Source organism: Setaria viridis, chromosome 2 (genome assembly GCF_005286985.2).
Source record: "Setaria viridis chromosome 2, Setaria_viridis_v4.0, whole genome shotgun sequence".
Classification (NCBI taxonomy): Eukaryota; Viridiplantae; Streptophyta; class Magnoliopsida; order Poales; family Poaceae; genus Setaria; species Setaria viridis.
Genome location: NC_048264.2, coordinates 38,748,280 through 38,770,831, shown reverse-complemented (window position 1 = coordinate 38,770,831; position 22,552 = coordinate 38,748,280). Strand labels below are relative to the sequence as shown.

The 22,552-nt window shown below is 49.0% G+C and overlaps 2 protein-coding genes across 4 annotated transcripts; one reads left to right on the top strand and one right to left on the bottom strand.

The window, feature by feature from the left end:
• Positions 1–35: 35 nt before the first annotated feature.
• Positions 36–2,833, top strand: LOC117844377 (uncharacterized). The gene is made up of 3 exons (XM_034725095.2): positions 36–587; positions 911–2,383; positions 2,510–2,833. The coding sequence occupies exons 1-3, from the start codon at positions 482–484 to the stop codon at positions 2,539–2,541; spliced, it is 1,611 nt and encodes a 536-aa protein (XP_034580986.2). The 5' UTR covers positions 36–481; the 3' UTR covers positions 2,542–2,833.
• On the bottom strand, positions 2,800–21,289 carry LOC117842173 (uncharacterized). Of its 3 annotated transcripts, none has more exons than XM_072291540.1 (8): positions 21,017–21,289; positions 20,765–20,914; positions 19,547–19,723; positions 19,345–19,433; positions 19,195–19,259; positions 18,934–19,036; positions 18,237–18,350; positions 2,800–3,104 (listed from the first exon to the last, which is right to left on the bottom strand). In XM_072291540.1, the coding sequence occupies exons 1-8, from the start codon at positions 21,282–21,284 to the stop codon at positions 2,976–2,978; spliced, it is 1,095 nt and encodes a 364-aa protein (XP_072147641.1). In that variant the 5' UTR covers positions 21,285–21,289; the 3' UTR covers positions 2,800–2,975. The 3 variants fall into 3 exon arrangements, with proteins under 3 accessions (XP_072147641.1, XP_034578432.1, XP_034578512.2); XM_034722541.2 differs by lacking the exons at positions 18,237–18,350; positions 18,934–19,036; positions 19,195–19,259; ... (2 more) ...; positions 20,765–20,914; positions 21,017–21,289 and adding exons at positions 3,237–3,347; positions 3,756–3,858; positions 3,995–4,059; ... (2 more) ...; positions 4,866–5,015; positions 5,087–5,429; XM_034722621.2 differs by lacking the exon at positions 2,800–3,104 and adding an exon at positions 17,781–18,121 and having other exon boundaries at positions 21,017–21,286.
• Between the last annotated feature and the right edge of the window lie 1,263 nt (positions 21,290–22,552).

The following is a 22,552-nucleotide window of genomic DNA, read 5'->3' as shown; positions in this document are numbered from 1 at the left end:
TACATACATCCTAGAATCTCACAAAATGTGCGCATGACTATACGTCAAGTAGGAGCAGTGCCCAGTTTGGAGTGGGGCCTATCTTGAGTGAGCCACAAGCAAATGAAAAGGGAGGGCGAGACCTTCCATTCTGCATTTCTCTGGGCACGAAGCAAGCATCTGTGCCAAGATTGCCAAAGGAGAAAAGCCCGACCGGCAGGCAGGCGAATCCAAAACCTCAAAATCACCAACGAATCCCAATCATTTCCATGCCCGCTTCACTCGTACACACTACACAGCGACGCTTTTACCCAGCTCCCCTCAGAATCCTGGCAGAAAAGCTCACACATGGCTCGGTCTCGGCAGACTCTTTCACTGCCCTCTTCAGCCTTGCTTCACTCGTCTCGAGCTCAGCTTTAGGCGCCTTTTGTCGTCGTGGCATGGCCACCGCTATAACAACCCTGGACCTACGGCTCGCACGGTCGCCATACGTCCTTCCGCCATGGAGGAGAGCCCCATGTACGCCATGGAGAAGAGCAGGGGGTACCTGCGCCCGTTGCGTCTTCTCTTCGTCTTGTTCATCGCGTTCGCCTTCGTCGCACGGTGCGGTACGTATGATGTATCCATCTTCTTCGTGACTTCTTCCATGCTAAGTAACCTTCTCTTCAGATTGCATTTGGGTTTTGTGTACGAGAATTTTGGATCATCGTTGAAGCAACCAAGCACCTAAGCATCATTGTTCATTGTTCCAGTACTCTGACATTACTGTCAAAAGATTCATTTATTCTACTACTAGTATCATTCCTTTCAGTGAGCTGCTGCCGTTGCTTCCTTGCTCGCTGCATACGTTTCCTTACCAATTCGTTCCACTGACTCTTTGGTGAAAACAAGTATGAATTACTAACAGTAGCCTGTCAATTTGATTGGACAGGAGGAGCAAGAATGCTGAGACCAGAGGAGCTGCTGCGTCACCACCACTCTTCCTCTGACCCCTACTACAGCACGCCGGTGATGCCTCCCTACGGCGACGTGTTCGGCGGCACACCCAACCCTCCTCCCCCTCCCGGCTCTCCCAACTGCGGCCTCACTCCGGACGCGCCGCCGCCGCCGCTGCCGATCACCGTCCCGGCGCCAGCTTTCGTCTACTCGTCCCCGCCGCCGCCGGAGCCGGACTACTACTACCCTCCACCGCCGTACATCATCCCAAGCCCACCGCCAACGGAAGATACGCCGCCGCTCCCGCCCATCGTTTACCCAAGCCCACCTGAAGTCACGCCCAACCCACCAGAGGTCGCGCCGTATCCCAGCCCACCAGAGGTCGCGCCCAGCCCGCCAGAGATCGCGCCGTACCCGAGCCCGCCGCCAGAGGTCGCGCCGTACCCGAGCCCTAGCCCACCGGAAATTGCCCCAAGCCCACCAGAAGGCACGCCCATCATTTACCCAAGCCCACCAGAAGTCACGCCCAGCCCACCAGAAGTCACGCCCAGCCCACCAGAAGTCACGCCCAGCCCACCAGAAGTCACGCCCAGCCCACCAGAGATCGCACCGTATCCCAGCCCAAGCCCACCAGAAATCTCGCCGAGCCCACCGGAAATCGTCCCAAGCCCACCGGAAATCGTCCCAAGCCCACCTAGTTACGAACCGACTCCGCCGAGCATTGTGCCGAGCCCGCCGGAGTACGCGCCGGAGCCACCCACCTACGAACCAAGCCCGCCGGAGTACGCGCCGGAGCCACCCACCTACGTCCCGAGCCCACCGGCGTACTACGCGCCGGAGCCGCCGGAACTCGTGCCGAGCCCGCCGGAGTACGCACCAGAGCCGCCGACGTACGAGCCGAGCCCGCCAATCTACGCGCCGTATCCGCCCGGGATCATCCCGAGCCCGCCGGAGTACGCGCCGGAACCACCTGGGTCCGTCCCGAGCCCGCCGGAGTTCGCGCCAGAACCGCCGGGGTCCGCCCCGAGCCCGCCGGAGTTCGCGCCGGAACCACCGGGGTCCGTCCCGAGCCCGCCGATCTACGCGCCGTACCCTCCGGGCATCGTGCCGGGCCCGCCGGAGAACGCACCGGAGCCGCCGGGGGCCGTCCCCTCCCCGGGGGGCGGCGGCTTCCTGCCGCCGGTGGTGTTCCCGCCCCCGTTCGCGACGCCGTCGCCGGGGACGGTGGGTTCGGAGTGGTGTGTGGCGAAGCCGTCGGTGCCGGGCCCCATCGTGCAGCAGGCCATGGACTACGCGTGCGGCTCGGGGGCGGACTGCGACTCCATCCAGCCGTCGGGACCCTGCTTCCGGCCGGACACCATGCTGTCGCACGCCTCCTTCGCCTTCAACAGCTACTGGCAGCGCACCAAGGCCAGCGGCGCCACCTGCGACTTCGGCGGCACCGCCATGCTCATCACCAAGGACCCAAGTAAGCAGTCTCCTCCATATTTCAGTAGCAGAAACCAACAACGCACAAACTTTTCAGAATCCAGCAACAATTTCTTCAGCTCACTGTGTGTTATCTAACTGTGTATGCTTTCCTTTTCTTTTTCAGGCTACGATGGCTGCCATTACATTTTGATGTGATTTGGAAGCTGGACTGCTAAGTAGCAATTTCTGAAGATTAGATGAACTGGAGGTACATGCTGTTCTGATGTTTGCGAGGGCACTTGCAGTGGATCACTGATTTTGTATAGGTTAAAAGACTCTATCCATCCTATTTAGACAGTCTTCTAACTCCTTTTCCCCTCTTTTTGGAACTTCTTATTGTTTTGTATTATTCTGAATAAAGCATGTAATTTCATAGTGGTAAATAAGTCTCTGATGAAGGCACAGCTAAATTCATGAGTTGTGCAATGGGAAATGTTTTATTGCATCATCCAACAGTCTTAACAGCTTGCTGACTTTTTTTTAATCTGAGGCACAGTGCACATGACAAATGCATTTATCATGTTTTATTGATACCTCGATTTGTAGGCCACTATAGTCCCTTGCACATGGGAAACCTGAAAAGCCCTGATTCAGGCTGGGGCTTCATTAGCAGAAGCGAATGCCTGCAGAACATAAACTGGATCGCCAACCTTGATGATCTTTCCTTTGCCCTTTCCTGATAGAGATTCCTTGCAGACTAAATTCTGACCAAAGTACACCTGGAAACATCGATTAAAAGGTTCAGTCCTCAGTGATCTTGAGGATGTTGAAGTAAAACCTAGCCAAGGCCACAGACAACTCCCTAACAACCTGAACAGATAAAATGAGCTGTATCTGCATGAGACAATTACCTGCCGTGTATTTTTGTGGCTTGGACGTAGCACTTCGTCGGACCGAAATGTCAGTAGAGTTTCAGTTGGTTCAGCGCCATGTATTCCATTGTCTTGATTAATGTTTGGCACCTGAATTAGTCAACACAGTAACTAAGCATCCGAGATTTTTGTATATATTGTCCCGCTGAAGTAAAAGGTGCCATCATAGTATCAGTCTACCAAAGCATCCAATTTGTCAGTTTCTATGTAACATGAAAACCATCACTATATTACTTAAAGTTCACAAATAAACATTACTAACCATACTACAGCCTACAGCTAGGATAAACTGAGTGACATAGAATTATTATTATAAGATTATCATACAATTATGTAGTTCAACATTAGACCATAAAGCCAAGCTTGTCGGGCCTAAGTTTCAAAAAAAAAGCTTGTCGGGCCACAGATTTTTTTTTCATGAGTTATCGTGTTCCTTTCCAGACATAAACTGCATAATCAACTTCAAAGCCAGGAGAATAATTAGTGACAGCATCTTACCTTGCAACGGTTGCACAACTTCACACCTTCAAATGTTAGGTTGTTTATCTTTATGGTTTTCCACAGGTCCTCTGAGTATGGGTGGCATCCATCCACTAAAATACTGCCCAAAAAAAATCAGCTTACTAAGAAGGTGAGTAAGCAATTAGTAACCAACTAGCTATCAACCGCAACAGGATAACCCAACAAATAAATCTCTTCAGGAAACAAAATTACAAGTAAACATGCGGGATGCTCACTTTGGTCTGAAGCGGTTCATTGGTACAGGTTCTTTAAGAATCTCATTTAGTGCATCCAGTGAGCCCTGCAACACAATTAAAGAGGCATTATGGGCTGCAAGTTTTGTGTTTGGCAACATTCCTACAGGGCATTTATCTAGAAACTGAATAGAAGTATGGACTGTACCTGAGAGGCTATCAGAAACGGGAAGCAATCTGAAAACATGATCTTGTAACCTGGGGAATAATCTTGAAAACACGATCTAGTTTCTGATGCTGTCAAAAATGCAGCAGAATAAGCTTTGTCCATAAGTACCAGTAGAGAAGATCCTCTAACTGAGCAAACTCACTACTCCATTGAAATGTTAAGGTTGGTACCTTCTTTGAAGCGCACTAGTTGACTTGGCTTCTCAAAGTAAGTGGAGAACCATTCGGCTGCTTCAGCTCCTTCGTCATACGCAGAGCCAGACCACTCCCACACAGAGACATCATCAATTGTTGCGCATTCTGCAGCAAGAGGGATCTTCAAAGGGTCCATTCCGGGTGCTGTGATAACTGCGAGATTTGGAGAAGTGTGAATAAAAGCTGTGCCTTTTATTTAGGATTCTCCTTTGAAGCTGAATATGGAAATCTGACGGCAAATAGTGCACATCTGAGACTGAACATGCCATGTCCGGATGAACATTTGGCAAACATATAGCAGAGCGAGAACATTTTTTGGGTACATAATCGATAGCAATTGTAGATTAATCAGCATGGATTAAGTGTACAATTAGTTCCATCACGGCTACAAAATCAGTAGGTAGTAACAGGTACCAGCAGTTGGGGCATTGCAGTTGCAGTGCTATTGTATTCTACATGGGGGACAGAAACGGGTCCAAAGAATACCCACCCATGTGGTCGTCGGCCGTGGGGTGCCAGCCCTCGGCGAAGGCCTCCGGCGGCATGTCCACCTGGACGAGCGCGAGCTTGGGCTCCACCCGCTGGGTGTAGGCTCGCCCCTTGGCGTTCACCACCACCCACTGCCGATCCCACAGGAACCCTGCGTGGCCGCCACCAGATTACAGAGCGCCTGGATGGAGAGCTAGCAGAGCGCAGAGGCAGCATACATACCAGTGGAGGCGATGGGGGCCTGGGGCACGGCGATGCCCCGGCAGGACTTGATGGGGTATATGAGGATGGACTTCACCGTCGCCGCCGGCTCCCCGCCCCCGCCGCCGATGAGGGAGGAGAGGAAGGAGGCGGCCTTCTCCATGGCCATGGGCTTATCGCCGCCTCGGTATGCTGGGCGATGGCACGTGGTGCTCGTGGACTGTACTGGCTGGCAGTGAAGTGACGGGAGCTGAAATGGGGAGCCCTGCCTACACAAGGGGAGATTCTTGGCTGGCTGGGGTGCCGTCTCGTGCTGCGCCTCTCTGTCTGCGGGCAGCACGATGGGCATGGCGGCATTTGTTTTAATTGACTCTCGCCTTGATAAAAAGATTACTTTTAAAAAAATGGTAAGATAAACTATCCCGATCGAGACGGGTTTAGCAATTAAGTAAGGCTGGGTAATCGAAAGAGAATCCTCCAGTGTGGTCATGAACACTGGTGATGACATGATGTAGTCATGTAGATGATTCCCGGTAGCGTAGACTCCGCCGCCCCGCCCCTTGTAACCGGCGGAGTTGACATTCAACGTCGCTCTCACCGTGACGCGCCACCGCGGCGGCGTCCACACATCCGGTGACCACCCACGATATCGGAGCTCTTTTGTCTTTTCCTCTTCTCTTTTTTCCCACTTCAGGCGTGAATCAGAGACAAAAACAAACCACTACGAGCCCAGAAAAATGGGGAAAAGAAAAACCCCACTAACACCATGGATTTTCATGCCATTGAACTCTTGCATGCCTGCCATTCAACGAATTTTCTCTTTTCCGAAACAGTTTCGGGGAGGGGCGAAGTCCGACCTACTTCATTGATCGAAAGGGGTGCTGGAGTACCGGGGGGGGGGGGGGGGGGGGGGGGGGGGGGGGGGGGTCAGTGTCTGACGGAGTTGTACAAACCAGAGAGAGAGAAGGGAAACAAGGAGCGGGGCAAGATTAGGCAACCCGCTGCCTGAAGTAGACAATCCAACGGCAGCACGGCGCCGAGATGGCCATTGTAGAGCAGCCAAGCTAAAAATTTGACCCGCGTAGGGAGGCGTTTATGTCGCCATTGAACTATTGGGAGAAAACAGGGGAGAGCAAAACCCGCCGGGCCAAGAGCACTGATTCGTACGCAATGCACACAAAAACTCAATGACAAATGCCTTGCTACTTCTTGGGCACTTGTAGTTCTAGAAGCTTGGGAGCGCCACGTTTACGCATCCTCACCATCTGGTCATGCTGCCGTTCGAGTTGGAAAAAGAAAGGGGAAATGTAAGCAAGTGATGATGATGAGACCTTGGAGACATGATGCGCAAAAAAAAAAAAATGGGGAGTGCTTTTGACATGCTGAAACATAGGGATGAAACGCTGACATTTGTGCCTATACATTTTCTACCAGGTTCCAGGTTTGCTTGGATACACTCTGCACGGTGTAAAACAGCAACTCGTCAGTCTTCACATATCTGTGTCTCCAACAGATGTTCTTCAGTTCACAAAAGTTCACCTCCCATGCAAATTAGCTGGTAAAACAGCAATATTTCTACCTTTTATGGTTCTTATGAACCTGGGCCAATTGATAGTTTATGTACAGGAATAGACAGAATTTACATGTATGGTCGTCATGTACTCATGTACAGCTGAATTTCTGAACCAAGCTGAAAAACACAATGAGGTTTGACCAAACAATTGAGGCCGGGGCGTCACTGCAGATGATGTTGCATTGCATGCTGGAACCTGTAGCTGGCAAAATGGATCATCTTCAGGCTGCTGCTGACCAAATGGATCATCTTCGAAGCAAAGATTGTTTCAGCTGAACCTACACGAGTTGCTTGTTACAAATACAGGTGACGGCCGGCGAGGATGAGGAGGTCCGCGCTGAGCAAGTTGGGGACGGAAGCCGTGGCGACCTGAATAAACTGGAGGACGAAGTCTGCGAACTCGAGCCAATGCACTGGGAACGAGAGCCGCGCCGGCGAGCCTCACCTGTCGCCAAGCAGCATCACCACGCGAACAAAAAGCCCGACCGCCGCAGAGCATCTCAAGATAAATGGATTAGAACGGGCGCGGCGGGGTACATCCGGTGGGGAATTGTATAAGGGAGAACTGGAGGCCACTCGGGGCGACGAGGCAGCCGTCGCCGTCGCCGGAGACGAAGGGGGCGAACGCGCGGAGGGATTCTGGCCGTAAAAGAGGGGAGTTTTGTAAAAATGTTCGGATCACATTTTACAAATACCCCCTACATCGGATCGCGACTATTAATCGCGATCCAAATTAGGGGGTTTTGTGAAAAGGTTTCGGACCATATTTGATATATACCCCCTAAATCGGATCGCAACTATTAATCGCGATCCAAATCAGGGGGTTTAATGCAAATATTTGGGGTGGTAAAATGTGAGCTCCGATCCGACTCGCCGAGCGTCACCATGGCGGCGCGATATCGCCATGGCCGGGACCGGTCAGCGACCTCGAGCCAGAATCTGATGGCATGAAGGCTGGAGACGAAGGAGATGGAGGAGCAGACCGCCGTGCCGCCGCCAGCTCTTGTGGGGCGGGGCGGGGGCGAGAGGGGCGGCCATCCTGGGCCCCCGAAGCTACAGGGCCCCCAGGTACAACGTATGCAGTACTGCTGTATAGGCGTATATGCTATGCTGTGTGCTTGTGTTGCTGCGCCCGAAGCTACATGGCCTGTCGCCGAGTGCAGCAGAGAGAGTAGATGAGCACCAGGACGCCAGGCGCCAACGCAAGCAGCTAGCGCCTAGCAGCAAAGCAAGCGACAGGCCAGCAACTGGAGCCGGAGGAGGTAGCATTTTTCAATTTGCTCTAAGCCCCTAATTAACCCTCCGGCTCAGCTCAAGATAATCTTACTATTACTAATTGGAGGCTCCTTTTGAAGCCTCCAGGTGAAGCCACCTAGCATTCCTATGTGGACACTCTAGAAAAAGAGAGAAATCCTAGAAATTCTCACAAAAAAGCAAAACATCCAACCATCAATCGATAGATTCAAATCATCATAGCCATTGGATCTATTATATTTTCTAAAAAATTACCCACATATGCCATTATGAAAATAGCCTAAAGTAACCCCCTAAATCTATATATAAATTACCCACCTCTGCCATTATATAAAATAAACTAAAGTAACCCCCTAATCTTCATCAAAATTACCCACTTATGCCATTATAAATAATATTTAAAATAACCCCCTAATTTGCAACTGAATTGCCTACCACTATTACTTAAAAAATTTAAACCCCTTAAATTTGCATCTATATTACCCACACATGGCATTATTAAAAATAACATGAGGTAACTCTACGTTTGAATCAAATAACCTTAATTAAAAATATACAGCAATATATGATTCTAAATCGTCTATATCTTGCACTATTGGTATACGATATAATAATTAAGGTCTATACATATGATGTGTGTCACCATTTATAAGGATATAAAGTGATGAGAATATAGATTTCTATGCTAAAATTGTATCTCAAACTTAAGATTCATTAAACAAATTCAAGCGCATATCTGCGATGCAAAGTGAAAAGTTAAAGATTATAAATGTGGATGAAAATATTATAGAGTAATTGCTAACTAAAATCTATCACAATTGGATGAAGATATTAAGTATATATCTACATAAGCATTGTGTGTTTGAATATTTAACCAATGAGAGCAAGCTTATGGTAATAGTTTTTTAGCAATGTAGTCTCATTTTTTTTTCCATTGGAGGCTTCGCATTAGTTCCCACGAGACAAGCTAGAAAAAAGAGACAAATTCTCATAAAAATTAAAAACGTCAAACACCAATCCTGTAAAATCTAATAATCATAGCCATTGATCTATTATATTTTTTAAAAAGTTACCCACCACTATTATTGCGAAAAATATTCAAAAATGAGCTCTAAACCTATATTTCAATTACCGAGCTCAGCTATTATAAAAAATAATCTAAAATAACCCCATAACCTTCGTCCAATTTACTAATACACATCATTATAAAGCATAACTTAAAATATCATTCTAAAATTTTATCTATGTTATCCACGTATGTCGTTATTAAAAATAATCTAAAGTAAACACCTAAATCTTAATCTAATTATCTTCATGTGCATCGTACATGTTAAAAAGTAAATTAATATATGATTTTAAATTACGTATTTATGTCATTGTTAATATAAAAATACTAAGTTAAAGTATATACACATAATGAGTGCTACCATTTAGACCATTTATACATGTATGTGAGGAATCGATGAAAAATATTGATTTGTATGCTAAACATAATGTATGGAGGATTGGAGGTGTGATACAAAATGGAAAAAATATGAATATGGATGAAAAAGTGCATTGGGTAATTATTAATTAACAATCAATCACAACTGGATAAAGATAGATACATATCTATATAAGTATTATGTTGAAGTATTGAAAAATAAGAGAGTAGTAGGTAAACAATTTTGATTATTAGCTAGGAGTTTAATTTCTAAATAATTTTAAATACAATAGCTTCTAAAAAATATTAGCCCGTGCGGGAGCACGGGTTGATGGACTAGTTAGGCTAATTGGTATTTCATTTTTTATTTGTGGATGACGATCGACATTGCATGTTCATTGCAAAAGGTAACTGATAATATATTGATTGGAGTATTGGACACTGGCAAGGGATGGATGTCATTTGGATTTGAGACTTCAACCAAAAGAGGAAACAAGCAGATGAGTCATTAACAAATATTGTAATAGTAGTATGAGTTCTTCCAGAAAGATTCATTTGCTACAAAACTTAGTCTTATGAACCATTTTTTACTTTTATTATTGAAAGGTCCAGGCTTTTAGTCTCGCCCGGCCCCCTGAAATATCAGGACCAGCCCTGGCCGCCGCCCGCCGGCCACGATGAACCTCCGCGCTGCAAGATAAGACGCTATCCACCGCTACACAGAGATTTTTCTCCTCTTCTTTCACTAGACAAATTTGAAGGTTCATGGGAAGCACTTTTATCAGCTTCTCAAGATGATTGCGACTTGACAGCGAAAGGTGGGGTGACAACTATCTTCCTAATCACATTGGTTAGCCAGCAAGAAGCCATAGAACAGTCATTGCCATGCTTTTTAAACTGAGGCACCTGGATCTCGTGCATTGCTGACTCCATAAAAGGTTTAAATCTTCTGAATGGATTCAACAGAGTATCTGAATTTTCTTTGGGCAAAAAGCATGTCTGAACTTTTGTCAGATAGGCTTTGCTCGCGAACGACATACAGGTACATCACCATGATCCCGTGTTGGGCATACAGTAAGTGGTGTTTTGCACAGGCAACATAGAAGAAGTGGCTGTTACGTACTTCATCAGATGAAGAGAATGGCCGCATAACATAACCGGATCGCCAACCTTGACTGCATTTTGCCCAAAGTACACCTATAAAAAAATAAAAAATCGACAAAAAACAATGGATTTTCAACTATTATCGCCATTATGAAATAATCTATTTCATGAACATGCTGGAGTAACAAACGCCACAAGATAAGATGCAAGAGACAATCACCTGCTGTTTATTTTTGTGGCTTGTGAGCAGCACTTCACGGGAGTGATATGCCTGCAGAGTTTCAGTTGGTTCAGTATTGAACACTTAGGAAATCGGAGACGCAACAATCGGAAAACCCAAAACAGGGGAAAGCAAAACCCAATGACAAGTGCCTTATCAAAAATCAATCCTCCTATACAACTTGCAGAAGCTTTGGGAGCACCATGTTTCGCATCCAAACCATCTGGTCATCCTGTTGTTCATGTCGTAAAAAGGAAATGCAAGCAACTGAAACTTGCAGGACATTGCAAAAAAAAGGGAGAGCTTTTGACATGCTAAAAATTAGGGATTAAACTCTGGCATTCGTGTCTATACATTTTCTATTAGGTTTCAGGTTTGCTTGGATACACTGTGCAGCGTACACATGCGCACAAGAAAAGTCTTACTGCGTACATGATCACCCTCAGCATTTGTAAGCCACGATGACTGGAGCTGTATTTTCATTTTTCAGCTGCTTACAGCCTACAGCTCTTCAGCATGTCTATGTCTCTAACAAATGTTCTTCAGTTTAGAAAAGTTCAGCTCCCATACAAAATAGCCAGTAAAATAGCAGTCACATCTCTACCCTCCTTTTCTCCTTGGAACTTAGCCGGTTGATTGATTTATGTACAAGAATGACCAGAACATACATAGATGGTTGTCATGTAAACAATTGAGCTTACCATCTACGCATCAGTACAGGTGACCTTGCATTCAGATTGCTGGAAGATGTTGATAAATAAATGGTTCATCTTCAAGCTGTTGTTGAGTAAATGGATCATCCTGGAAGCAAAGATTATCTCAGTTGAACTCAAACAAGTTGCCTGTTATGAATACAGGTGATGCCCAGGAGGAGGTCAGCGCCCCGCAAGACGGGGGCGGAGGCCGCTGCCACCAGAATGAGCTGGAGGAGGTAGTCTGTGAACTCGAACCAATGCACTGGGAACGAGCGCCGCGCCGGCGACCCTCGTCACCGCCGCTGAGCATCTCAAGAGAGAAAAAAAGTAAAGAAATGGACTAGGAGGGGCGCGGCGGGGATATCCTATGGGGAATTGGGTAGGGGAGGACCGGAGGAAACTCGGGGCAACGAGGCGGCCATCGCCGTCGCCGGAGCAGAAGGGGAGAACGCGCGGCGGGTTTCCGGTCGCAAAAGAGGGACCGTTTTGCAAAAAACATAGCGTCATATTTTACATATACCCCTAAATTAGAGTTTTTTATTTTAACCCTTTTTAATCTAAAATTTTAGAAATAGCTTAGTTCAAACTAAAATTCCAGGAAGTAGCCCTTTTGGTCGCGGCCTCTTGCCGTACTGTGATCACACTTGCACCCACATGATGCATCATGGGAACCTCGTTTCAGGGACAGCAGGAGTATAAGTCACGCCCTAGTTTAATCAGGTACTAGGCTTCCTCATCCCATACTAGAAATGAGATTAGTACTTTCAAACACTTGATCACGAACGCCGACCTTAGTCCATTTCATGTAGACAGACGGGGCAAACCACCAAGTATCGAACATAAGCCCGATCCTGTCCATCGTCCTTATAGTTGCAACATAAGTAAAGCACTCAATTCCTATAACTCGCGAGTGACAAGAAATCACTCGACTTTTACCGAGACCTATTAAGCATTGCAGCTACTCGACCTTAGCAACTAGTATTCAGATCAAGGTACTAAGTTCATGCATCTACGGTTACAACTAACTCCTACAAACGTAAATGCACAATCATAAGCATCAATAACTTGCATAAATTTAAAATAGGGAATTCATGCACTGGAGCTTGCTTTTAGGAAAAGTTAGCGGTTCCTCGGGGTCTTGATCTAGTTCGGGCTCGACTTCCAAGTGATGAAGCTCCGCAACAGGTTCTTCCTCCGGCGTAGGGTGGAGCTCGTAGGTTCCGTCGGCGAGATTAGCTTCTACCCGACATGCACATGCAAGAGTTCAGTTTTATTCATGCGTGTACACAGACGATGCAAGGCATGGCTTACTGGTAGAAAGATGTTGCATGTAGGCTACATTCACCTAAATAAGATCTTACTTTCTTTACTTCATAAAGTAAGGTGGTCAGTTTAATTTTGAGGTTGACTTTGATGGTAATTATGTACATATATAGATTCTCACAACATAGAGTTGCACAAAGAAGGTGGGAGGTCGTTCAAGTGCATTTGGAGAGTTATTTACTTCGGAATGTTTTTTTATCTCTTCCAAAGTTACTTATTTAGCTTATTAGGATTTATATTTCTTTTTATTCCTTTAAGTCGATTACTTAGCCAAAAATGGTTCCACAAGAAAATAGCAACAAAAGGTACTAAGAAAATTACAGCACCTTAATTAAGTCATTAATAAGTTACTGTAAAATTTTGGGAGCCATTGGATTACCAAAAAAGAATTAAATGCATATTATTACCAAAGGTAGCATGCACTTAACTATTTTTATCTCAAAACTTACAGTGATTCTGAGGGTGAAATTTTACTAGTAGGTTGAAGGTGTGTTACAGAGGCTTTGGTGAATTTTCATAATTTTTGGAGAAGGATAACTATTTCCCCTATTTATCTCATATTTAAACATGCTTTACAAGGAAGATGGGTTTCTTCCTAATTCTGACCACAACCCATATTTTTCCTGTAAGCTACCTCTCAAAACTGAGTTACTCCAAGTGGTTTCATATTTTTCTTAGCTCTGGATTAAAACTTATGAAAAAGGAAGATTTAACCCTAGATTTCAAATATAAGGTTAAAACAGTAACTTTAAGTTCTATTCTAGGGCACTAGGTACTTTTTTGAGCTTCTACTCATTGAAACATTCACCACAGTTGGATTTATCTTTTTATCATTTTTCTTCTATTTACTATGATTTAAAAGGCCTAAGCAAGGAATAAAACCATTGGATATTATTGACAAAAAAGGCCTAAGCAAGGAATAAAACCATTGGATATTATTTACAATAGTAACATGGACAAAATTATTTTTTTAAGAAACTAGACAGAACAAGGATTCCAACAAAAGTGGTTTGGCATTTTTGTGATTTTTCTATGATTTACTGGGCATTTACAAAGTTTAAACCTTTTCTGCCGATTTAAAACAAATAACCGAGGCAAACTTGCACTCTACCCCTCACGTCTACGGTTTATTTGCGTAGAGGTCCCTGGGTTTTGCACCTATGCCCCTGGAAAGATTGGGGGAAGACGCAATGTCGTCCCTAGGGGTGCGCACGGCGGCGGCGGTGAAATCCCCGACGATTCGTCGGCGGGGATCGGGCAACAAGTGGCTGGGGAGGCGCAGGGGCTCACCTGAGCTCGACTTGGCGGAGTTGGGGCGACGGAGATGGCCGACGAGGGTCGAAACGCGGTGGCGACGACTGGGCTTGGCGGGTGGCGGTGCGGGTAGCGTTCCGGCACACCAGCAACGTCGGGAGGGCAACGAGCGACTCGGGGTCGTGCGCGGAGGGGTGGCGGAGCGAGTGGAGAGGTCGTTGAAGCTCGGGGCGGCGCGGAGGTGGGAGCTCCACGGGAGCCTTAGCGGCGGCGCAGTGGAAAAATAGGGGCGCGGCGTACAGGAGATGGCGAAGGGTGGCTGTGCCGGCGTGCTTGACCCTTTTATAGGGGAGAGGTGGAGTAGAGGGTCGAGGAGGGGCTCCGGGCGCGGGAGGATAAGGCCGGGGAGAGCGGGTGCACGGGCGAGGCGACCATTGGCCGGAGGCGCTATTGGCCCTGGAAGCGTATCTCGCCATGATTGGCCACAGGCGATACGCATCGTGGGCATCCGATTTGTCGGGCGGGTGAGGCGGAGCGCCAAGGCTCTGGTTGGGTGAGCGGGCGGAGGCGTGGGATGACGGCGGCGTGGCGGCTTTTCCGGCGAGCGGGCAAAGCTTCGGTTGGCGGGCGTGGATGCGCGGCAGGGGCAAGGGATGTGCTCGGCCGGCGATAGGGTAGCGGGGAGCTTCGTCGGGTCTTGTCGCGGCGCTGGTTGGGTGTCGGGGCTCATGTCCTGTCGCTCCCCCGCCAGGGATAGGGCGCCAGTGAGCTGCCGGTGGACGGCGGCCACGCGGTGGGCGGTGCGCGGGCGAACATGCCCCGAGCGCGCTAGCGTCGAGGCAAGCCGGGTAGCAAACAAGACCGACTTTGGGGGCCCTCCATTCGAAATTTTCAAACCAAACGTTCGAATATCCCTTAAGCAAACTTGTAGTCCTATGCTTGGAGTTCAAACTTTACTAAAGGTGTTTGTCCAGATTTTGAAAGGATTTGGAGATAACTCGAGCCAAAGTTTGCCAAAAACTAGAGATTTCGGACTTAGGCATTTCAACCGATTTGGTGAAATTTCAGGAGTTTGGCTGTCTTTGACTCGACTTTTGAGCAGCTTCTGAGTTGAATTAGACCAAGGTGCTATTGAAGCGATTGTTCTTTGGTCTTAGGACTTCAAATTTTATTTAGAGATTTTCTTGAGTTTAGTTCAAAAACTTGGAGGAACACACTTGCCAAGAGGTGCACTCTGGACGGTTTCCAGACTTGGAGCTAGAATGCCCAGAGGGCTGAGTTGATTGTTTTACCCAACTTTGACCAAGTTTTTGAGTAGGTTCGGTTTCGATTTGGACCTGGGTCAGTGTAACAAAGTTGGAACACACTCAAGGGGATACAACTTTAATTAAAGGTCTAACTTGAGGTTAGATATGAAATTGTGAGATAACAGGTTGCAAAGTTGTTGGAAAACTTGAATTCCAGGACTTAGGTTGTTTGTAGGGTTTTATTATACTCCTGGTTTGATTCTTGTTTTTGACCTTCTCCCACTCCGAATTCGCTAAAGTGTTATTAACAAAATTTGTTTGAAATTAAAAGTTTTACAACTCTTATTTGGGCAAAATTTCAAGTTTGTACATAAAAACTCAAGTTTTATATTTAACTCCAAAAGGAGCCTTTTAGGGTCAAAAAGGACATTTTACCTCTTTTACTTAGTGACTAATGACTTGTTTAAGTTTAATTTCACCTAATTAAGGCAGAGTTGTTACACCAAGGCGTGGCACCAGTGTGCGGGGGAGGTGGCGGCAGCGGGCTAGAGGCCGCGCGCGGGGGAGGCGGCGGCGGAGGTCGACACGGATCGAGCCGAGGCGCCAGTGCACGGGGGAGGCAGCGGCGGAGGCCAACGCGGATTGAGCCGAGGCGCTGCTTGTGTGCTTCGTGTTGGTGGGGGGCGACGGAGCGGTACGAGCAGAGGGCGACCGTGGGGGCTTGGCGGCGGTGGCGGGCGCGGCCGGTGAGTGACCAGCCGACGACACGCGGGAGCCGGAGGCGGAGGCCGCACGGGCGCATGGCGCGGAGGCGGGCGCTACCGACGGCGGGGCGGGGCGGGCCAGCACGGGCGGCGGTGCAGAGGGGCGGCGCGGGCGAAGTGGATGGTGCCGGTGCTTTTTTTTTTTGGAAAACTCTTTTATCCCGGTTGGGAATACCAACCAGGATAAAGGAGGCTTTAGTCCCGAGTGAGCGACCCGGAACTAAAGACCCCCTTTTTGTCTCGATTGGTTTATCCCAGATGGATTTTCGAGAGATTTGCTCCTTACCAACCGAGATTAAAGGTGGATTTTCCACCAGTGTCGCAGGAGTTGCTTGTTATAAATACAGCAGATGCCCGACGAGGATGAGGAGGTTCGTGCCACGCAAGACGGGGACGAAGACCGCAGGGACCAAAATGAGCAGGATTAGGAAGTCTATGAACTCAAAAACTAGGCACCGGGAACAAGTGTCGCGCCGGCGGCCCTCACCCGTCAGCTGTTGATGAGCAGCAATCCCGACCACCGCTGAGAATCTCACGAGAAACAGACTAGCAGGGGCGCGAGGGGGGGATATGCGATGGGGAATCGGGGAGGGGAGAACTGGAGATCATGCGGGGCGACGAGGCGGCCGTTGCCGTCGCCGGAGCAGAAGGGGAGAACACGGGGAGGGGTTCCGGTCGCAAAAGAGGGATCATATTGTGAAACACATTTTACATTTAACCTCCTAAATTGGATCGCAACTATTAATCGCGATCCAAATTAGGGAGATTTATAAAACTATTCGTACAATATTTTATAAATATACCTCTAAAATGATGGATCGTGATTATTGGTCGCAAGCCAAATCAGGAGGTTTAATGAAAATATTGGGGTCACCCAACGAATACTGTAAAATGTCAGCTCAGACGCACGGAGCGTCGCCACGGCGGCGCGATCTCGCCATGGGATCTCCCCGGACAGCTCGTTGCCGGCGAGCTCGAGACGCTGCAGCTGCTAGAGCCTCTCGAGCCCCGCCGGCACCGTGCCGTTGAGCTGGTTGTTGTGCGCGCGCACGCGGATAAGCGACGAGCACGTGGAGGCCCGCCGGGATCGGGCCTGCGAAGACATTGTTGAACAGGATCAGCTTCGTCAGGTTGCCGCTGTCGCAGAGACCGGCGGTCACCGGCCCAGACATCGTGTTCGTTGACACGTCCAGCCACTGCAGCGGCTGCGCGCTGCCGAGCGACGGCGGCAACGGGCCGGTGAGGGAGTTGTTCCACAGCTCCAACACCTCCAGCTTGGGGAGCTCGCCGATGCTCGCCGGGATGCCGCCCTTGAGCCTGTTGCGCATGAGGTCGAGCAGCTGCAGGTTAGCGACCTGCCACAGCTCCGCCGGGATGGTGCCGGCGAAGTTATGTTGCTGACGTCGAGCTCTTTGAGGAGCGTCGGGATGGACACGAGCGCCTGCGGCCGCTCGTGCTCGAACGCATTGCTCTGCAGGACGATCGAGGTGAGGCCGAGGATGTCGTCGGGGATGGTGCTGCTCAGGTTCATGCCGGCGAGGTTGAGGCTGGTGACCACGCCCCGGGCATTGCACCGCACGCCATCCCAGGTACAATGTGACGAACCCGACGCCAAATTCCAGCCGCCGCCAAGGGGTCGACGAGCGACGTCTTGATGGCAATCAACGCGGTGGCCTCGTCGCCTGCGGCATTGGATTGGAAACCGCATGGGAGTAATTCTTGGGATTGGAATGTATGCATCATTACCAGATTAGACTAGTACTACTAATAGTCTATAATGAACCTCTGCGCCGCAAGCTCAGACGCTATCATGCCTTTCAAACCGACGCACTGTGGATCTCGTGCATTGCTAACTCCATAAAAAAAAGGTTTTAAATGGCTTAAAAAAAGGTTTTAAATCCTTTGAATGGGTTCAACAGAGTATCTGAATTTCTTTGGGCAACCAGCATGCCTGAACTTTTGTCAGACATGCTTCACTATGATCCGTGTTGGTATATACAGGTACAGCTAGTGGTATTATGCACACGCAACAAAGGAGGAGTGGCTGTTACGTAGCCCTGATTCAGTCACTCAAGCTGGCACTTCATCAGACGAACGGAATGACCGCATGACATAAACTGGATCGCCAACCTTGATGATCCTTCCTTCCCTGTTTGCTGACAGAGATTCCTTGCAGACTGCATTTTGCCCAAAGTACACCTACAGAAATCGATTAAAAAAACCATGAATTTTCACCGATTTAGGCCATTATGAATCTATTTCAAGAGCATGTTGGAGTAGCAAATGCTGCAGATAAGATGCAAGCGACAATCACCTGCCGTTTATTTTTGTGGCTTGGAAGCAGCACTTCACCAGACCGATATTTCTGCAAAGTTTCAGTTGGTTCGGTAGGGCTAGGTATTCCAGTGTCTTGATTAATTGTAGGCACCTGAATCAACCAGCACAAAGGGAATAAAATGGTGCACATCATAGTACCGAATTTACTTGTTTCTATGTTCCTGGAAATTATAGGCACCACAAATTATGTTAATTTTATAAATATTACCTTACAAGAGCAGAACTAAGTCAATTAACTATTATCAGTTATCAATTTATTTCCATTATCACATAACTCAACAGAAGATCTAAACATGCAGGAGAGAAAACTTTTGACGTCACACCTAGGACCATAGCCTTGTCGCTGATTTTACAATGCAAAGAAAAAAGAAATGAAAGAAAATTAGGATATCATCCAGATTAATAATTGAGTAAAATATCTGATGCTACAATAATCTTGTGGAGACACTGAATTTCCTATTATCAGTTACCATGTTCCCTTTCACATAGGCATTTCATAATTAACTTTGCAGCTAGAGTACTTTGACCTTGCTCACACATAATTCATTCCACCACTCTGATCTAATAGTGCCATGGTATTCCAGGGAAGCTTGAGGTAAAACCGCTTATACAGCCTCCATTTCAATCAATGCAATATATGCAGGTGGGTCTGTTAAAGAAAAAGGTATTTTTACCTTGCAACGGCCGCATAACTTCACACCTCGAAACGTTAGCTTGTTTATCTTTATTGTTTTCCACAGATCCTCTGCGTATGGGTGGCATCCCTCCACTAAAATACTGTCAAAGAAATTACCTTTCGTAAGAATTAAAGCAACAAATGATTTAAAAAATTGATAGCGAATGCTCCATTAAGCAACTGTCATAGTTATCAGCCACATCAATTATCCTCAAATGAGCCATTCAGCAAATACAAGCACACAATGGGCGCAGCTCACTTTGGTCTGAAGCGGTTAATTGGTATGGGCTCTTCAAGTATCTCATTTAGTGCATCCAGTGATCCCTAAAAATAAACGTGCATTGTCAGGTAAAGCAACATTTGCAGATATTATTATCCTGAAACTACGGGATAGGATGAAGAACAACACCTGAGAGGTTATCAGAAAAGGGTAGCCATCAGAAAACATGGTTTTGTAACCTCGTGCGTAGTCGGGGTCAGTCAGTCTAGTTTCCGACTCTGTTACAAAATGAGAAAAAAAAATCAAATTCTCAGTAAGTAGCATATAAAGATCTTATTTAGCAAAAAATTCAAGGCAAATGGAAAGGCCTGCAGGAAACAACGGTTTGGACCTTCTTTAAAGCGCACGAGTCGAGTTGGGTTCCCAAAGAAATTGGAAAACCATTCAGCTGCTTCAGCACCTTCATCATAAGCGGAGCCAGACCACTCCCACACAGAGACATCATAGATTGTGGCGCATTCTGAAGCAAGAGGGATCTTCAATGGTTCCATTCCTGGTGCTCTGATAACTGCAGCATGTAGTCGGTTGGGTTGAATAAAAATGGCAATGGCAACTTTAGGATTAATTGTTCTCCTATGGAAAATGAATATAAAACGACAAACGCCTGTTGACCAACAACCAATCAGCATCAGCTGGAAGCAAGAGGAATGCTTGAAATGGTCCAAGGGTAACATGACAGATCACAAGTAAAACTAGCCGTAGTTTCAGTTCTCATTTAGTGCACATATGTTTCAATTTCTGGCAGTAAAGGTTGTACAATTAGTAACGCTGTGCAGGAAATGTGCAATGACATTCCACTGCAGCAAATCAACAGGCACCTGTTACTGTACCGGTAGCTGTTGTCCTATGGAGGTTTCACGGAGAGAATCAGTTATATGTTGGCAGGCTCAGGCTCATGCACACTCCTGGGCATCGCTTCTATGCAGGCAAAGGAGCGAACACCTACCATGTGGCCGCCGGCAACACGCCAGAAAACACAGAATGCAAAACGGCGACGGCGCCTGGCGAGGCAGCAAACGAGCGAGACGAAGGCGACGTTGGAGGTGAGACGTGCGTAGCGGCGCCGGGGTTGCGAGGCGATGAGGAGCCGGCCGTGCGGTGGCTCAAGCGCGGCGGGCGGGGGCGGTCGGTGTGGAAACAAGGACAGAGAAGGATTGCCACCCCCACGGACCACCCCACCCTGTAACCGTCGCTGCGCCACCGCCGTCCGGAGGCAAGCGCGGGGCACGCCGAGCGGGGGCCGGAAACATTCCCATTATTTTAATACCCCCTCATTTGGATCGTGATTATTCGTTGCGATCCGAATATTTTCAATTTACACCCTATAATTTACAAATAACCCCTAAATTGGATCGCGACTAATAGTCGCGATCCGATTATTTTTCAATTAACCCCCTGTATATTTTCAGATACCCCCCTGGTCGCGACCCGCTCCTCCTCCGCCCGTCCGCCGCCGCCGTCGAGGACGGCGGAATCGCGAATCCCCGCCTCGGCCACCAGCCCCCAATCTCTCAACCCGCAGGAACACTGAAGGGCAGTAACACCATACCCATGTGGTCGTCGGGCGTGGGGAGCCAGTCCTCGGCGAAGGCCTCCGGCGGCAGCTCCACCTGGATGAGCGCGAGCTTGGGCTCCACCCTCTGGGTAATGCCTCGCCCTTTGGAGTTCACCAGCATCCACTGCCGATCCCACCGGAACCCTGCCCGCCAAGATCAATGCGAGTGAGAGAAAGCACGCGTGTGTTTTGCAGTGAGTCAAGGAAGAGAGTGTGATGGATGAGCAGGTAGCAGAGTCGAGATACCGGTGGCGGTGATGGGGGCCTGGGGCACGGAGATGCCCCTGCAGGACTTGATTGGGTACACGAAGATGGACGTCACCGTGGCCGCCGGCCCCCCGGCGCCGCCGAGGAGCGAGGAGAGGAATGAGGCAGCGGCCTGCGCCATTGGGTCGGCTGGGGCCGAGCAGAGTACTGCAGGGTCTGCAATCTGCAGGTGAACTGGTGAAGCGGAAGCGCTACAGAGCAAATCTGCGTCCAGCCAAGTGAACGATGGCTTGTGAGTTGTGACCATGGAAAAAGATACCGGTGCGGCGGTGTCTGTCTCATCCGATTCTTTGAAATGGAATGTGTGGTGGCTGACATGTAGCAAGCATATTTACTTATTCATCCTTCCTTCTCTCTTTTCACTAGTGTATAGTATATATTTTTTGTTGTTCCGATCCGGGCACCAGCTGCCACCTGGCATCTCATCTGTTGACATCGCTGGGTCCTGCGTCTGCGTGTCAAACGGCTCCTGGATCATCAGCGGCAACGGCGAGCAGCTCGAGATCAAAGCACCTCAGCGAGAGGCCCAGGCTGGTGCACGGCGCGTTCCGGATCTCCTGGGAGACGGCGCGGCGGTCAATAGCCTCCCTCTGCGAGGTGGATGTCGTCGGGATGGCGCGGTTCGCCGCCGACGGCGAGGTGCAGTGCGTGGTCGTGGACCTGTGCTAGCCGCGACTGGACCGCGCGTTGTGGTGAACATGCGCGTGCTCGCGTCTGGAGGTGCTGGACCAACCCTGCGGACGCGCTGGACCTCCCGCTGCCCGATGCCCAGCGGAACGGAAGCGTCTCGATCGTGTTCCAGGCGTCGCGGCGCGGAAACGATGGAACGTACTGCAACGCGGACCTGGCGTCGCGGCAAGGCGGTGCGAGCGCCGCCGAGATCGCCGCGGTGCGTTACGAGGGGCTGGCATGAGGCGGTGCGCGGCGACCGGGGCGACCCACGCGGGCTTTGACGAGCGAGCAGCGTTGAAACCGGGCTCTGCTCTTCGCGATAGCAGATCTGACCTGCTCGAGTCCGATCCGACGGTCGCGAGGAGCCCAGGGCGTGGACGGTATTTCATTTACCGTCCACCCCTGGGGTCTCGGCTCCCCGGCGCGCTCGCCTCGCTCTCGCTGGCGATCCCACCGGGCTCGTTGGCGACAGAACACAGTTTCGTGGCCTTCGCCGCTAGCTTCTCGACAATTTCTTCGGGCGTTCTGCTGCACAGGATCTCGGGTGTGCTCGCCGGCGTGCTGTCCCATGGACGTCCAGACGGCCATGTCCTGCCTTGTCATGTATCTAAACACGATCATCTGAATGCATGCCATTTTAATTTGGTCTTGGTTGGATTCGGACCCCAGCGTCCCCAGCTGGCATCTCATCGCCTCATCGGCGTGCTCCCTCGTCGGGGACTTGCGCCGACAGGCCGAGCGCCACATGATGAATTGATGACATGGCTGGGTCCTGCGTGCCAGTGAGAGGAACATAAGCAGGAGGTCCGCGAGACCGTCGACGTCGAGCCACCGCTGACGCGC

Excerpts from the sequence above, each read along its gene's own strand:
- LOC117842173 (XM_034722541.2), bottom strand. The coding sequence starts at position 5,414 with ATGCCCATCGTGCTGCCCGCAGACAGAGAGGCGCAGCACGAGACGGCA. Across the intron at positions 5,016-5,086 it reads GGCCCCCATCGCCTCCACTG|GGTTCCTGTGGGATCGGCAG; the intron begins GTATGTATGCTG and ends GCGGCCACGCAG. Across the intron at positions 3,105-3,236 it reads GCCACAAAAATACACGGCAG|GTGTACTTTGGTCAGAATTT; the intron begins GTAATTGTCTCA and ends CGATGTTTCCAG.
- LOC117844377 (XM_034725095.2), top strand. The coding sequence starts at position 482 with ATGGAGGAGAGCCCCATGTACGCCATGGAGAAGAGCAGGGGGTACCTG. Across the intron at positions 588-910 it reads CGCCTTCGTCGCACGGTGCG|GAGGAGCAAGAATGCTGAGA; the intron begins GTACGTATGATG and ends TTGATTGGACAG. Across the intron at positions 2,384-2,509 it reads GCTCATCACCAAGGACCCAA|GCTACGATGGCTGCCATTAC; the intron begins GTAAGCAGTCTC and ends TTTCTTTTTCAG.